Source organism: Equus przewalskii, chromosome 3 (assembly GCF_037783145.1).
Source record: "Equus przewalskii isolate Varuska chromosome 3, EquPr2, whole genome shotgun sequence".
Lineage (NCBI taxonomy): Eukaryota > Metazoa > Chordata > Mammalia > Perissodactyla > Equidae > Equus > Equus przewalskii.
Window position 1 is genome coordinate 30,893,297 of NC_091833.1, and position 16,428 is coordinate 30,909,724.

The window sequence follows — 16,428 nt, forward strand, 5'->3', positions numbered from 1 at the left end:
TTTTGAGAGCCACTGCCCAACTGCATTGTTTTCCCGTCAGTCTTCAGTCGCTACATGTTTTCATTTTGTTTTGTAGGGAAAGCAAGGCACGTTTTTGTCTTTCTGTAGAGAAAAAGGCACGTTTTGTTATTTGAGCTTCTTCTTCCTTAAAAATGACTCTTTTAGTTGCACTCGTGTGTACGTCTATTTGGCAGATTCGAGGGGCTGCAGGAAGAACACAGTCAAGATGGCGGACTGTCCGGCCCCCCAGAGCCAGACCTGGCCGGGCATCTTCCTCACAAGTCATTTACTCAGTGCCTCGTGTGTGCCTGCAGCAACACATGGAAACTTCTCGTAGGAAATGAGTCAACACAGAAGAGCGTGCCCTGGGAGGGAAGGGGGAGCAAGTCCTGCCAGAGTATGCAGTGAATATTGTTTCCCACTTGTGCCCATTGGCTCATCCCTTGCACCTGTAGGGCCCTTTCCTCTAGGTGGAATGGGACCCACAGATGGCAGCCCTCCGGGCACATAGCTCTCCTTCCATCCTGGTGCTTCCCTGGGGGCGTGGGTCATACTGACTAGGGGGACATCTGTATCTGCTCTCCTGGATCAAGAACCGTGTTGCCTGGGGTGCCAGCGCTCCTCACTCAGACCGTGTTCCTCTGCTGTCGAGCTTCCATTCTTTATTATTGCTGAACTATTTCCACATTTGGGTTTTGCATTTCCTCGCCTCTTGAGCAATGGGGGGTGGCCTGAAACATTTAACTGAGAAAATTCTTGTAACACACAGAGGAGTTTAATAGACCCTCTGTCACTGTGCTTTACCACAGCGAGTATGGACTCTCTCTCTCCGTAAGAGAGAGAACATGCACATACTTTTAGCAAAGCATCTGGCATGAAAATAAAACACAGTAATTGTCGGAAGAAGTTAATGTTAGTTGGAGCAAGAAAGGACTTTGATTGTATTTTATTAAAAAGAGTCTATCTTTTAGAGATACACACTGAAATATTTACAGATGCAGTGATATGTCTGGGATTTGCTCCAAATAACACAGGAATGGGGAGAAGCGGGTGTAGATGAAACACAATGGGGGCGTGAGTTGAAGATCTCTGAAGGCTGATGGCGGCACATGAGGTTCATTACTCTCTTCTCTCTGCTTTAATAGATGTTTGAGATTTTCCATAGCAAGATGTAAAAGAGAAAAGGAAAAAGATACTTGAGGAAACATCTAGGGAAGCCAAATCTTCATCAAAAGAACCATGTTTGCTTGCTGAGAATGGCAGCCACCCACCAGGGTGTTGGTGGCGCCTTTGGTGGCTAGGAGCAGAAGCCCACTAAGATGGCTGGGGAAGATGAGGTGTGGACAGGCACAGAGCATCCCCAGACAAGAAGCGCAGAGAACCTCGTGGGGATGGGAGCAGGACAGGAGACCAGCCAGAGACCAAGGACGCTTCCTAGTCTGACTTTTGTCTCTGACTGCCCTGAGATCTCTGTTTTTCTGTCAGTGAGTCCATTATTTGCTTCTCTACTCATCTATTCATTAGTGTCCGCATGACAAAAAATGGCCACCCTATGATCAACTGCTCAGAAACAGGATTGGAGGACCCTTTACTCTCTGGTTCCAGCCTCTGTTCCTCTGAGTCAAAATTCTTAGAGAAATCATCCGATTGTTTATGAAGTAGCCTGTGAGTTACTTGCGAGTCAGATGCCACTTCTGGGTTCAGTCAGATGTGGCCAAGGAAGCTGGGATCACCTGACACAAACGGCATCCTAGTATCAGTCTTTTCAGCGGGAGGTGGGGAGGGTGGAGTTCCTTCAAAATGTTTTCTGGATTGTGCGGGCATCCTGAACTATAGCTGCTCAAAACCTTTGAGGATCTTCAGAAAAAGAAGACTGCCATCCATTTAGGAATTCTATCATTGCTGCCATTTGAACTACAACTCAATTCACTTTCCTTTCTCTTGGTGAGAATAGAGAAGAGCTAGTCACTGTTCTTATTGTGAGCGCCTCAGACACATGTACGCTCTCATCTTCTCCCCTCAGGATTTTATTCTCTAGACAGAAATAATCTCCAAATTTAATGTCTACTTATAGTGCTTTCAATTTATGAAAGATCTGGTGTTGGGCATTTTAGGGAATCAGAGGCAAGATCCCCACTCTGCAGGAGCTCACCGTTGGAAAGGGCATGCCCCAAGCTGTCTCTGCTCGAGAGGGCAGGGAAGTCTCTGCACAGGTTGCTGGAAGCCCAAGCGCTAGCCTCGGATTTGCTTCTTCGCTGTGTGAACTATCTCCCATGAGTACTGAAAACCAAAGCTGACACCACTCCTCATCTTCAAAGACAAAAAAAGTATTTAGAGAATAGAGCATTTTAACCAGATGGAGAAAAGAGTAAGAGATGCTCACCAATGTCTGGGGCCATTACGGCCTGGTGGGATCCTGAATGTTCTCCTGCCATCTTGGTCCTACAATCACTTTGGGGTCTGTGCATGTCCTACTGGGGTGTAGCTAGGGAAGGACTGAGTAGGTCCAGTTGTCTTTAGGGCTGTCTGGTGAGCTGACCGTGGTTCTCAGGCAGGCAACTTCAGAGTCCCTTGTGGGGCTCTTTGTTAATCACTTCTTAGACATAAGCCGTCTTCAAAATACTGAGTGAACTTTACTTAGACGCCTGTACACTTATTAAAATTTTTGCTTAAGTATTATGTATGTTTTATGCACTTCACATATATAATTACATTTTATATTTTTATACCATTTTATATATTTTATATTACATATAATATATTAAAGTGCACACAAACGTTAACTGTAAGCTGAATTAAAATGTCCTCTTATGTTTTCTTCTAAAGCCTTTGCTCTTCTACCTTTCACATTTTGTGTATGGTGTGAGGTAAGGGTCAAGATTCACCATTCTCTCCACATGGATATCCAATTGCCCAAGCCCTATTTACTGAAATGACCATTAGCTGGAAACTAAATCATGTCCACACATAAAAGCATCCATAATTGGCCACAGGTGCAGCCTTGGATGTATGACAGAGGAGAAATGGTAGAAATAAGTTGTCTGGATAGATCATAGGTGAGCAAAACATATAAATAAAGGAGAGGACCAGGCAGTAACGTGTCAGTCTACTGAGCTATAAACCCCTGAGAGGAGAGAATTATGTCCCTCTCATTTACTGCTGTATTTCCTGTGCCTGGTAGACTCCTCAGCATGCAATAGACACTTAATGAATATTTATTAAAATGGGTACTTGCGTCTTTCAATCCCAGGATGAATCTTAATCATAGATAGAAGGAAACCAGATACCTAATCCAGCTATCCCTTCTAGATGCAGGTGCTATAGGTTAACATCATTTGCCCGGGCAATGAAGGGCCTGTTGTTAGAGCAAGACAAGAATTAGCAAGTATGGAGTGTCAGGACACAGAACTGAAGAGAAAAGAGCTTCCACACCGACCCAGGGGAAAAGGATATCTCTGTAGATAACTACATATAAGACAGACTGTGATAAGAATGGAAGGAGTCATGGTGGTTTGAGCCATATTCTCCAATTTATTAGTAAGAGTTTCATATGATACAGAAATCCATCATCATCATCATCTCTAACAAATACTGATTCCTTACTCTATGCCAGGCAATGTGCCAAGATCTTCAAATGTATTATCTTATTTATAGTGATCACAATTTCTACCCACTAGGCTTTCAGCAAGAGATTAGATTTTTCCAATAAGCTGTATCCTTTATGTAAATATAGACTTGTGCAAATGTTTGCAAGTTGAATTTCTGATTTTCTCTTCCTCACTCTTTTATCCTCACAAATAGAAATTTAAGTTTATAAAACTTTCTGAGACCTTACTTTTAATTTTCCAAAGCCAGGGCCCAGATGGCCACATCCCGGCTTTTCCATTTCAACATCAGTTCTCCAGGAAACCTCAGGGTTGCAGCCTATGAACACTGACGCCAATCATCAAGCATGCTAGCTTGTGTATGTCCAGCCCATGAAAGTCAGCCACGTGTCACTTTTTCCCCACCTGCATCTTTCTAGCCTGCTGATCCTATTTCCATCTTCCAGGTTAACTTTAACCTAAAAACCAACTCTTAGCTCTCTGAGGAAGAGCATTCATTCTTGGTGGGAAATAATATGTAAATCCTTCCTGGCCCTGGTGATGGATGACTTTTGTGGCAAGTCCAGGCAGTATCTTCCTAAGTGCCTATCACAAAACCCACCTACCTGGTCAAAGAAAGGACAATGAAAGAACTGCTGTGAATTTAGAGGAGAAAGCTAATGAGCCTCAGTGTGTCCCAAGCCGATCGCCTGCACTGATTGTGTAAAAATACGTTTTGCATCTGGTATTTGATTTGCCACATAGCTTAACAGAAAAGTAACTTTATCTATTTTTTTCCACTTAAAGGAAGTAATGTTACAATCAATAATTCCTCCTGCTCTGGTGTGGTAAATTAATGTCTGTCTATTGTTTTTAAATCACAAAGTGAGCATTGCTATAGAAATATAAAATGGTACTATTTCATTTTAATCGATTTAATTTTCCATTCTTGAATTACATAATGGGGTTAAAACATTGAATAGAATTAATAGAATGAGTATTTAATTAAGCAATAATGAGTTTCTAAATGGATGCTCAAGGAAACTGGCTTTAGTTTATGCAAGAATCAGATAATGGTCTTAACAAAGACTATAATTGTGTTGAATGTTTTCTATATTTAAAGATTTTTTTTTTCTGAATTCTCTCAGGAGTAGATTTAAACATAATCCAGTTCCCTGATTAGACCCCACTTCGCTTTGAATGTAAATTGCAAATGCCTTTCCGTGGCTCACAAGGCCCTGCATGGTCTGACTCTATCTTCCTCTGGAGTCCAATAGCAAACGGTTATCCCCGACCCTCCCCTGCACTCCAGCCACACCCACCTTCCCTCTGTTCCACAAATGCACCATGCTCCCTCCACCACCGGCCTTTTCACCTGCTGTTCCAGCAGCCAGGAATGCTGTCTCCCCTTTCACCTCACTCACTCCTCCCCTTCTTTCAGTTCTCAGAGAATTCTTCCCTAACAACCCTCCCCAGACTGGGTCAGGTACCCACCCCCTCTCACTCACCCCTCCCTCCAAGCTATAGGCTTTCCAAGAACTCTGTTCTTTCCTAGCACTTAACACGTTTTTATAATTATCCATAAATCATGTCTGTTTTGTTTACTCTTTGTATCCCTAGAATTTAATACTATATCATGCCTGGCACATAGAAGCCACTTACCAAATATTTGTACACTGGTGGCTGTAAGATGGATGGATGGATGGATGATGAATGGATGGATGGGTGGATGGATAGATGATGGATGATGGATGGATGGATGATAAATGGATGGAGAATGATGGATGAATGGAGGATGGAAAATGAGTGGAGGGAGGGAGGGGTGGATGGACGGATGGATGGATGGATGGATATATTGATGGATGATGGATGGATGAATGATGATGAATGAATGGAAGATGGATGGATAGATGATGGATGGGTGGATGGATAGCAGGTAAAAGTGGCTGTGGACCCATTACTACCTCTGAGGATATATTAGGGCCACAGTACACATTGGGAGAATCCCTGAAACGATACCACCTTCTCATTCCACTTGGGTTCATTTGCTTACACACTAAAAAGATATTCTGTGCCAGCCCCTTTGGTAGGTGCTGCAGACATGAAAAAGTGTCACGAGAGGAGCTGCACAGGCTTTTCTCATTTGGACTGGCCTAAATATTAATTTTACAGATTCATTCATCCATCCATCCATCAGATCTTCATGTGTCCAGCACTGCACTATGCCCTAGGGATCAGGGCTGAGTTATCCATCAGGTGCCATAGGCACAGTGACTAGGGTCCTAAAATGAGAAAAAAAGAATGTTTAGGGTCATGGAAAATTTTAATGTTTTTCCTCACATGAGAAAAAAGAAATGAAATGTTTAAAGCTCATGAAAATCTATTATGGTAGGAGGGGCCAAAAAAGGTAAAAGTACCTAAGGTCCACAAAAGTCACAATGCAGCCCTGCTGGAGATGTCCTGGAGAACAAGAAAGATCAGTCTATCCCTACCCTTGAACATTCAAGCAGGTGGCAGAATCAAGCATCAATCAATGAGCCAGTCTCTCTTAGTCTCACTGGGGTGTATCTTCACCCCTTCGCATTTCCTCTCAGCCCTTGCCTTTGCTGCCAGGTCCCACTTCCTATATTTAAGATCATTCATTCATTCAACAGATATCTACTGTGTCCCTTCTGTGCACCCAGCATCATGAGAGGGGCTGGAGAGAAAGCTGTGAACAAGACAGACTCACGCAAAGCCTCCAGCCTCCTCAAATCATGATCTGTTGTGATAGTGTCTTCATCTCAGCAACATGACACCCATCTGCTTTGACAAAGAGAGTTCTCACCCATGTATTGAACGTAATGGCATTTCTACCTGCCTGGTGGTTTCCAGCATCCTCTTGTCTCAGCACTCCCCAGGCCTGTGTATTGTCCACCTGGTGTCCTAAGGGACAGGTGTCAGAGGAGCCACAAGGACAGGTTACGAGCTGAAGTCTGCTGTGATCAGTAGGGACAGAGACTTAGTCGGCCAGCTCTGGATCACAGCAGGGGGTGAAGGACTAGCCTAAGCCGTGGGGATCTTGAGTGGGCATGAGGAATAGAACTAGTCGAAAGCAGAGATCACTGGAATCCAGGCGACTTGGATCTGACCTTTGGTTCACTAAACGACTTTGGACAAAACCCGTCCTTCTCTGCACCTGTTTGTTCATCTGTGATCTAAAGGGATTAGACAGCACATGTGCCACCGCGTCCCCCTCCTGGGCACACGGCAGACAGCAGTCGTGGATCCTAACTCTCCTTCCTGTTGTGGTCAGATGCGCTGCAGGCCCTTCAACGTGGAGGTCAGGCAGCCTCGCCAATACACAAGGGTGGGATCTCACGCCGACAGCCCCTCACGATCCTTGACCTTGGACTCTGTCGTGCCTCTCAACTCAAACTGCGTGTTAGAATTATCTGAGCAGGTTAAGAAAATACTGAATCCCAGGCCTTACTTGAGACCAATTGAACTGGAATAGGGCCCAGTTGTGGTTTTTTTGTTTGTTTGTTTTTTTGAGGAAGATTAGCCCTGAGCTAACTACTGTCAGTCCTCCTCTTTTTGCTGAGGAAGCCTGGCCCTGAGCTAACGTCCGTGCCCATCTTCCTCTACTTTATATGTGGGACACAAGCCACAGGATGGCTTTTGCCAAGCGGTGCCATGTCCGCACCCAGGATCCGAACTGGTGAACCCCGGGCCGCTGAAAAGCGGAACGTGCACACTTAACCCCTGTGCCACCGGGCCGGCCGCCAGTTTTTTTTTTAAATGATGTTTTTAAAAAGCCCCCTAGGAGATTCTAATGTACAGACCAGGCTGAGAACCACCAATCCAGATTTCAAGCTCAGGAATTCCACGATTTTTGTGAGAAGAAGGGAAAGATAGATGGTAGGACTTACTTAAAAAAGAATCAGAGGAATCAGGTCAAAATAATTGTCTCCTGGAGCTGTATCTATGTGACAGCATCTTCCACGTCCCTCCTCACTCCAGCTACTTTCCATCCTGTGTGCATGTTCTAAGAATTTCCCAGAATCCCTTTCATGGAAGGGAAACAATTCGTTCAGGTTTGCTGAGGTGTGATAGACAAATTAGTTTGCGTCCGGCCCCGTGCCCCATCCCCCTCAAGGCATCAAGATTAAGGCTTGTGATTAATGGCTTGCAAGTCAATTAATCAGCCACTGCTTTTGAAACCTCATTTCTCAGATTACTTCTCTTTGAATACAAGAGCTTTTTGACATCCTCGTACTGTCTCTAGATTCACTTTCCTACTAATTGGAATTCCAGGATATTTCTTCTTCTTGTCAGCTTATTGGTATTACTTGTTTGTGAAATATTTGCAAACAGATTACTACTCACCTATAGTGTGTCAGAGGTAAGCACCAAAACAATGCTTTATGCCTCCAGCTCAAAGGAATGTGCTAATGATAGCTTGCGAAATTCTCTGTCTATGGGAAAGCTGGTTTATCATTTATTGATTTATCTTAACCACACCTACGTGCAACAAGTATTTGAGATGTATTACAAGAAAAACACAGGTACAACAAGGCTCCAAACAATTGATTTATATGTTTCCTTAGAAAATGCTTTTTTAAAGTCAGGCTCGTGAGCAAGGGGTGGGAAGGAGGAAATTGGCTCCCTTAGTGGGAGAAGATGGTACAGTCAAGCAGGGGCTCTGGGGTCACACACGGGGGTTCCAAGCCCATTCCGTCCACATATGAACAATGGTGCTCTGGTTGTCTGCTTACCTTCTTGTTTAGGGCAAGAGAGGCTACAAGAACAGACACAAAAACATGTAAAGGCTCAAACTCAATAGAAGTCTGTTTCTCATTCATCACCAGTTCAGGACGGTGTTTCCGGGCACCCGGCTGCTCCAGGTGGTGACTCAGGGACCCACGCTCCTTCCCCATGGGGCTCTCCCTCCCTTGGTTCTTGCTGTTGTCCGTGTTCAGGTTCATAGAAGGAAGAGAGGCACAGCTCTTCTCTTCACTCTCACCCCAGCCCAGCCCAGCCCAGCCCAGCCCTGGCAAACATCACCTCTGCCCACATTCCATAGGAGAGATGTCAGTCTCGTGGCCTCACCTCCGGGCAAGAAGGCTGAGAGGAGGAGCGTAGCATCTGTCGGCATAGCACAGCATCGTAACCTTCCTATGTTCTTATTTATCATTAATGAGAGGATATGGGTGATGAACCCAATACCAGGCACGTGATAAGAGCTCCATAAATAGTCTTTGCTGTTTTTTCACAATAGTGACAGTAACTGTCTGGTTCACTTGCAGTTTCAGGCCACAGTCGAGGAAGGAGCTGTGGGAGTTATAGTCAACTTGACGGTGGAAGACAAGGACGACCCCACCACAGGCGCGTGGAGGGCTGCCTACACCATCATCAACGGGAACCCAGGGCAGAGCTTCGAAATCCACACCAACCCTCAAACCAACGAGGGGATGCTTTCCGTCGTCAAAGTAAGGGCGCTTCCAAAATTGGGCTCATGCCTCACGGCGTGGGGATGGTCAAAGACAAGTCAGCCCTAGCCCCTCCCTCCGGGAACTAAAAAAGCAAAGGCTCACGGCTTAAGGGTGCACTCGTATCCTCACAGCCACAAAACCAACCTGTTTTACAGCTTCCAGGAAACTCAAATTTGTGTGCAACATTAAAAAAACCAACCTTAATTTTTAAATGAGATTCTCCATCCATTTGATAATGAATTATCGCAGATATGCAAAAATTGGATATGTAGAGGTTTTTTTAAGACCCATGCTCAAAATGTGAATTATTACATTTCTTCTTAATCTTTCTTAGCAGAGTTCCCATTATTTTCTTAAAAATAGGAGATAATTACACGGGAGAACTCTCGGTGGGAAACCCCCCGTGAGCATTGCTGACCAGCACGCTGGCCTCTCTCTGGCTGCGGTGGAACAAGGAGGAAGTGTGACAATGGACACACAGCCCCCGGCTCGTGCGAGTGCTGCAGCAATGCTGGGTGGGAGCAAGCATGGGGGCAGCAGAACACGCGATGCCCATGGTCTTGGTATCCCTTCCAGAAGGGACCTGCACACACTTCCACTCTTTCTGGGAAGCACTGGGGAGAGCTCTGCCAGACCAGGACATTCACTGGAACACAGTATCTTTTCTGGTGGATGAAGCTGTGTGCCTCAAAAGCAGGGAGCAGTCGTATTTACAGTAATCGTGGCAGGGGACGAAGCAGGAACATTGCTTCCTGCTCCCTGTATGTCCTTGGCCAAGGCACCTAACGATGTTCTCTGTGCCTCAGTTTCCTCATCTGTAAAATGAGGATGGTAATGCAGCCCACCCCTTGGGGCTGTTGTGAGAATTCGTGAGCTGATACATAGAACGTTCAGAACAGAGACTGCTACTTAGAGCCTGTGTGCTTCCTGTGGCTACTGCGACAAGTGACCACAAACTTAGTGGCTTACAACAACACACATTTATTGTCTTACAGTTCTGGAGGGCAGAAATCCAAAATCAGTTTCACAGGGTTGAAGTCGGCAGGGCCAGTTCCTTCTGGGGGCCCTAGGGGAGAACTGATTTCCCCGTCTTTTCCAGCTTCTGGGGGCCGCCTGCGCTCCTTGGCTCATCGCCCCTCCTGTATCTTCAAAGCCAGCAGTGTGGCATCTTCATCTCTCTCTCTGACTCTGCTTCCATTGTCACATCTCCTTCTTCCTTTTACTTTCCTGCCTCCCTCTTTTAAGGCCCTCCGTGATTCCATGGGGCCCACCTGGATAACCCAAGACCCTCTCCCCATCTTCAGTCCTTAGCTTAGTCACAGCTGCAAGGTCCCTTTTGCCATGCCAGGTCACATATTCGCAGGTTCCGGGGATCAGAATGTGGACGTGTTGGGGGTCATTATTCGGCCTAGTGCGGGGCCATATAAACAACCACACCAACAAACTCCCACAACGTCCCTGGGGGCAGGATTCAGAGCCACCGAGAATGGCAGGTCTCAGAGATGCTTCCGGCTTGCTCCAGAGGATGAGGGGGCTGGGCTTCTCCCAAGCACTGCCCTTTTCAGTCCCTCATCCCAACTGGACCTCACATGTCCGGCTGAGAAGAGCAGCCTCTGGGTCTTCCCAATTCGTCGTCCCTAATAACGCAGGCAACGGCAGAGCCGTTAGGAGACCCTGACACTGCCCTCCTGTGTCCACCCCTGCAGCTTCGAAGTCGTAAAAGTCGTAAAATAAGGCCGCCACTGGCTGTCCTCTGCGGCTAGCCCTGTCTCTATAAAAAGCCATGTGGCAGTTTTCCAAAGCTGCAGCTGGAAAGCAAAGCTTGGGTCAATATTCACCCCCATCATAAATCCTGCAGAGCACGGTTCCCCCCGGCCTGTGTTTCTACGGCTTGAGGAGAATAAAACACAAGCAAAACTAGACTCGAGAAGGGGCCTGCTCCTCTCCCCACGTTCCCACCTTGGCCCACAGGGCTGCGAGTCTGAAATATCGGTACATAGAAGAGTCACCTGGAACGCTGGCTAAAGTGCCGGTTCCTGGACCCGCCACACAGGAGGGAGGGTGGCTCAGCACAGGAGGGAGGCGGAGGTGCCCAGCGATGCTGGGGTTCAAGAGCACAGCCTTGGACCAGGAGTTTCCAGCTGCAAGTTCCTGGGGAGGAGGTACCCACAGGGGCTCTCCCCGGGCTTCAGTTTTACTAGTGAGCCGACTTCCTTTGCTTCGGGAGACCCCCCCCTCCCTTTGGCTGCCCGCCACGTGAGTCCCCAGGAAGGGCCTTGAGCTCTCCCAGCTTCTCGGCACACCCGAGTCGAAGTCCCAGGATGGCCTTCGAGAGGCAAGCCTGGCATCGCTCCCCACTCGCTCCACTTCACCGTCAACCCAGGGCATCGGGTAGAAACGCTTTCAGCTGAAAGTAACAGAAGGCCAGGCTGACAGTCATAATAAGAGAATTTAATGATCTCCGTAACTAGAAAAAGGTGAGCCAGGCTGAGATTGGCTGGCAGCCCAAGGTATCAACACCAGCATCACAGATGCTGCTGGCTTTTTCCTCATGGACATAAAATGCCTGCCAAAGCTCCAGGCATCAAGTCTTCCCTCTGCTGGGTTCTAAGGCAGAAAGCAAGGGGCCAGTCAAGGGAGAGAGAAAGAGTGTGTGCTCTCGTGTGCCCCTCTCCTCTCACCAGGGAGGGAAATCTCTTTTCCACGGGTCCCCCAGATAATTTCCCATGATCTATCACTGGCCAGATGACACATGTCCACCCGCAGCTGCAAGGAAGACTAGAAAGTCTGAATCTGGCCCCTGGGGCCACTGAGGGAAGAGGTGGGCAAAGGAGAAGGGAGGCGGGCACGGCCATGGGGCACGTAGTTCTGCCCTAACGGGTTGGCCGTGGACGTACTGACGCACCCGCAGAATCTCAGGATTGTGTGGTTCCGGGAGTCCCGCCTCCCTGCAGGACCGAATCCTAACGGTTCTGGCCAATGAGCACCCGTTTCCTCTGTAAAACCCTGGGGTCAGGAAGGTCCCTGGCTGCTTTGTGAATCTATTCCAAAACAGTCCACAACGTACTCTTTGAGCTGAATATAGTCCACAGTGCATTTTAAGTCAGTTTTCTCTTCTGTCCTCAGAGGAGAAGGTGGCAGTGACAAAACAGGCATCCTTGATCCCCAAACCCATCATGGGCTTAAAAATCACTGCTGGATCACTTCCAAACCCTCCCTCTTCCAGACAACAGACCCCAGGTCCTTTACTTGTCCCACGTGGCCCGGCTTTTCCAGCCTTTGCATCTTCCAGGACAGCGGTCCACACCCTCCCCTGACACTTGATGAAATATTAATTGAATTGAAGCTCTGTAACTTTATCGGAAGTGTTTTCAATTTCCTTCCATCCCTGACACAGAGATGCTGCACCAGACAAATCCCATTAATAAGGTCAGATGCCCGAGACGGCGGAGGGCTTCTTAATTCAACACGACCCGGGGCAGGCCTCGGAAGGGGCTGGGAGCGGAGCCTCGTGTTTCCCCAGCTCCAGGGGACCCCGCTGGGGCATCGTGCAACTGGAATTATTCCAGCCAGCATTGTGCAAATGGAACTAAACTCGGGAGAAGCTCTCTCCGGAAAAGGCCAGCCTCGTGCTGTGGGGCTCACTCTCTCTCCGCTCCCGTCTCCGTGGCGTTGCTCACATCTCGAGTCCTAGGAAGCCAGTATTCCGCTCAGGGAGTGTCAGCCCCTTGGACCACACCTGACAATCCAGGCAGGAGGGCAGCGACTCTTCCCGCTGTTTCAATCCCACGTTCTTCCTCACCGTCTTAACAGCTTCTCACTCTTATATCAGACTCATTAGACCAGTCTCTGTGTGAAACCTTCAACAAGCACCTCTCCCCTAAGCTTTGCAACAATCCTTTGTGCTAGGACTTCATTGATGACAAAGCAGAGACCCCAGGAGGCACACGCAGGGAGGTGCCTGTGGTCCAGTAGTTATTAAGCATCAGGCCAGGACTTGACTCCCTTCCCTCAGTATTCGGCAGAAAAGATGGCACTTTCACCTACTAAACCGCGTTGCTCCCCCGTATGAATAAAGCAGCCCGAGGTCGGGCAGAGGACTGGATCCCAGTCAGCATCACGTGTAGAAACAGCACCTGGTATGAAAAGCAGCTTATTGTTATCAGTTCAGACTTTCTCATCAGACTCTCTGGGTCAAAGCTCGGCTCTGTGCCACTTATTAGCTGTGTGGCTTTGGCTGAGTTACTTAACCTCTCTGAGACTGTTTCCTCATCTGTAAAATGGGAATAAAACCACCTTCTATTATGAAGGTGAGGTGAGGATTAGTGAGATGACGCACACAAGGCACTCCTAGCACATGGTAGGTACACAACAAGGGATAGATAATATCATGGAAAATAATAAAGGATTGTGATGAAGATCAAATATGTATTGCAAGGCACATGTGTGTGGGGGTCGAGGGAGCTGTGGACACCCCACTGTTATGAGTGGAATTATGCCCCCACAAAAAAAGATATTCTGAAGTCCTAGCCCCCAGAACCTGTCGCTGTGGCCTTATTTGGAAATAGAGCGATCGCCAATCTAACTGGTTAGGATGAGGTGCTAGCGGAGTAGGGTGCGCCCCTCATCCGACATGACTGTCCCTATAAGAAGTGGGTCTGTCCTGAAGACAGACCACAGGGAGGAGGCCATGTGACGGTGGAGGCAGAGACTGGAGTGATGCAGCTGCGAGCCCTGAAGTTAGGGAGAGGCAGGGGAGTTTCTCTAGCGGTTTGAGAGGGCGCGCGGCTCTGCTGGCCCCCTGATTTTGCAGTTCCCATCTCCGGGGCTGTGAGGTGATTCGTTCCTGTTGTATTGAGCCACGACTGCTGTGTTCCAGCCACCCCAGGAAACTAACGCACCCACCCAGGTTCCCTTTACCAGGATGGGGCGCCCTCCCCAAAGCTTCCAGTGCTGGTGGGCAACTGCTCCCAGCCTCGCTCCTCCCAGCAGAATGGCCCTCACCAGAATGGGAGCCCCCTGGCCAGGGAGGTTAGGCCCGGCTCCCGGAGAGAACCTGCAGTCTGGGCCTGACTGCAGGGGAGTGCGAAGGGCCAGTCCGCTTGCCTTGAGATGGGACTAACTCTGTGATGTGGTTAAAGCTCCAGAGCCCCCCACAGCATCGGGCTGGATCTGGGCTCCCGCAGAGAGCACCTCCTGCTGCCTGTTCCCTCTCTTCTGAGAATGCACCCCCGTAAGTCACAGGTACCAAAACCCTGCCTCAGGCTCTGCTTCCAGACTCTGCTAGAGTCTCGGGGATCCCAGCTAGAGATATGTCATACACACACACACACACACACACACACACACAGCCCTACCATAGGCATACACACACATCTAACATAAGTATGCACACGCATGCATCTAACACATAAATTCATACATCTAACATAAGTACACACATATACACATTTAATACAAACACACACATATTCTTATCTAACGTAAATGCACATACATACCTATCCAACATATAAAGACACACATTTTTAGCAACACTATTTAAAGGCTGTGTCTGAAAAGGTCAGATTCCCTTCCCTGCAGGATCTCCGACTTCTCTGTGCCCCGATCTGCTCCACTCCATCCGGCTGTACGTAGCTCAGCCCTCCTGCTGACGACGCTGGCCTCAAACCCTGGCCCAAATTCTGCTGCGTGTTAAGATCCCTACAGAGCTACAAACTCAAGAAAACCCTACCCCCTTGGCGTTTCCATCATGGTAGAAAATTCATTTGGGCTAGATTTGGGATTGCACATTATCAGCGTGTTTAATTCATTTTGCTTCCAGATAGATGTTGTATTCCTGGGAGCTGGTACAGAAGGGACCCTCAGGCCTGCCCAGCCCGGTCTGCCGGGTGCTGGCGTGGGGAGGAGAAGGTTCCAGGGAGACCGGGGGTTTCTGTGTCAGTCCTGCTCAGAGAGCTGACCCGCAGGGTTGTCCCCACCCAGCAAGCCCAAGGCCCTTTCCAGACCCTAACTGGGATGAATAACTGTTTTCCAAGTGTGGCAGCTCCCTGGCCCCTGTTTGAAACTTACTTTACTGAGGTTGCATATTTTAGGCATCTTCAGGATGGACAGAGATCTGTTATTAGAAAGGAGGATGGAGTGGTAAATTATTCTTGTGTTACAGGCATGGAAACAGAATATAATTGGATAGCTACTAGGCACCAATAGCTTTGCATCTGTTAGCTCTTAAAAGCCTAATACTAACCCGGCTGGGAGCTGTTCCAGGTGACGAGAGGATCCTGTCTTAATCAGGAAGCATTTCCGAGTCAGCAGTTCCTGTGTGTGTGTGCACGTGCGCGTGCACTTGCACTTGCACACGTGTGGAGTGCACTGTATGCGTGTTAGCTGTAATTGTGATGACAGATGATGTAATTTGCCTACGCTCATCCCAACTCCACCTGCTGGGTTCCGGATTCTCTCCCTTGCGCCTGCAGGGCTGGGCTCTCTCCCCAGTTTCGCCGTTCTCATCTCTGCCCGCGTTGTCCCATGTCCCTTGCAACCTGTACTGACATTTGCTCGCTTCTAGTTGAGGGTCAATCAACTCTTTTTACTCCCTTTAGTCTTGTCCTCCAGCAAGAATATCCATTATGTCATGGGTCTTATGAGTTGGCTATTCATTTCCCCAGTAAACATCAGGAAAATAGCTTGAAATAAAACGTACCCCATGTCACCTACATGTTTCCCCATGCACCCTCAGTGACAGGTAATGTCACTCCCACTGCATCTCATGGTTTGGAAAGAGAATGGCCAAGTAAATGTCACCCATGTCATTCTATGATGGGCAGGCCCACCGTATTAATAATGTCCATTGTGAGGTTTCCCTGATGTGATCTGATTTAGTCTACACAGCAGCCAGGGGAGGTAGGGACTACCCCCTTTGCAAAATCACCGAGAGTGGGCCTCACTGGGGCTGCTCATTGGCCCTGGGGGTGGAACGATCCACTGTTGTGTTGGGCTGTGCCAGGCATGGCCATGTCTGTGGTCTCACCGCCCTGCCCAGTATATGGCCACAGAGCCCCCAAGTCCTGGTGACAATTGAAACACCCCACACATTTTCAAATGTCCTCAGGTGGGAGGGGTCCAGTGGCTTAACCCCGTGTGTCTAGGCCTCTCAAATCCTTTTCCCTACGTCACACCCTACAGGAAAATGCGCACCTGTGCCAGGGGAGCCTCTGCTGTAAGTGCTATAGGGACCCCAGCCCTTAGACCTCGTGGCAAGTGAGTGGGAAATATTAAAAATGGAGCCTTGGTTTGCCTTTTCCTTTCCATCTCCCATGGTAACAGAGGCAGGGACACCATCAGGCTGACGAAGCCAGGCTGCAGGGCCC

At 48.2% G+C, this 16,428-nt stretch overlaps 1 protein-coding gene across 1 annotated transcript in view; it reads left to right on the plus strand.

Moving 5' to 3' along the window:
• Positions 1-16,428, plus strand: part of CDH13 (cadherin 13) — a 1,002,245-nt gene that overhangs the window by 895,240 nt on the left and 90,577 nt on the right. Inside the window, exon 9 of the mRNA XM_070613929.1 lies at positions 8,873-9,055. Within this exon, the coding sequence (XP_070470030.1) occupies positions 8,873-9,055 (183 nt within the window). The remainder of the gene's footprint in view (positions 1-8,872; positions 9,056-16,428) is intronic.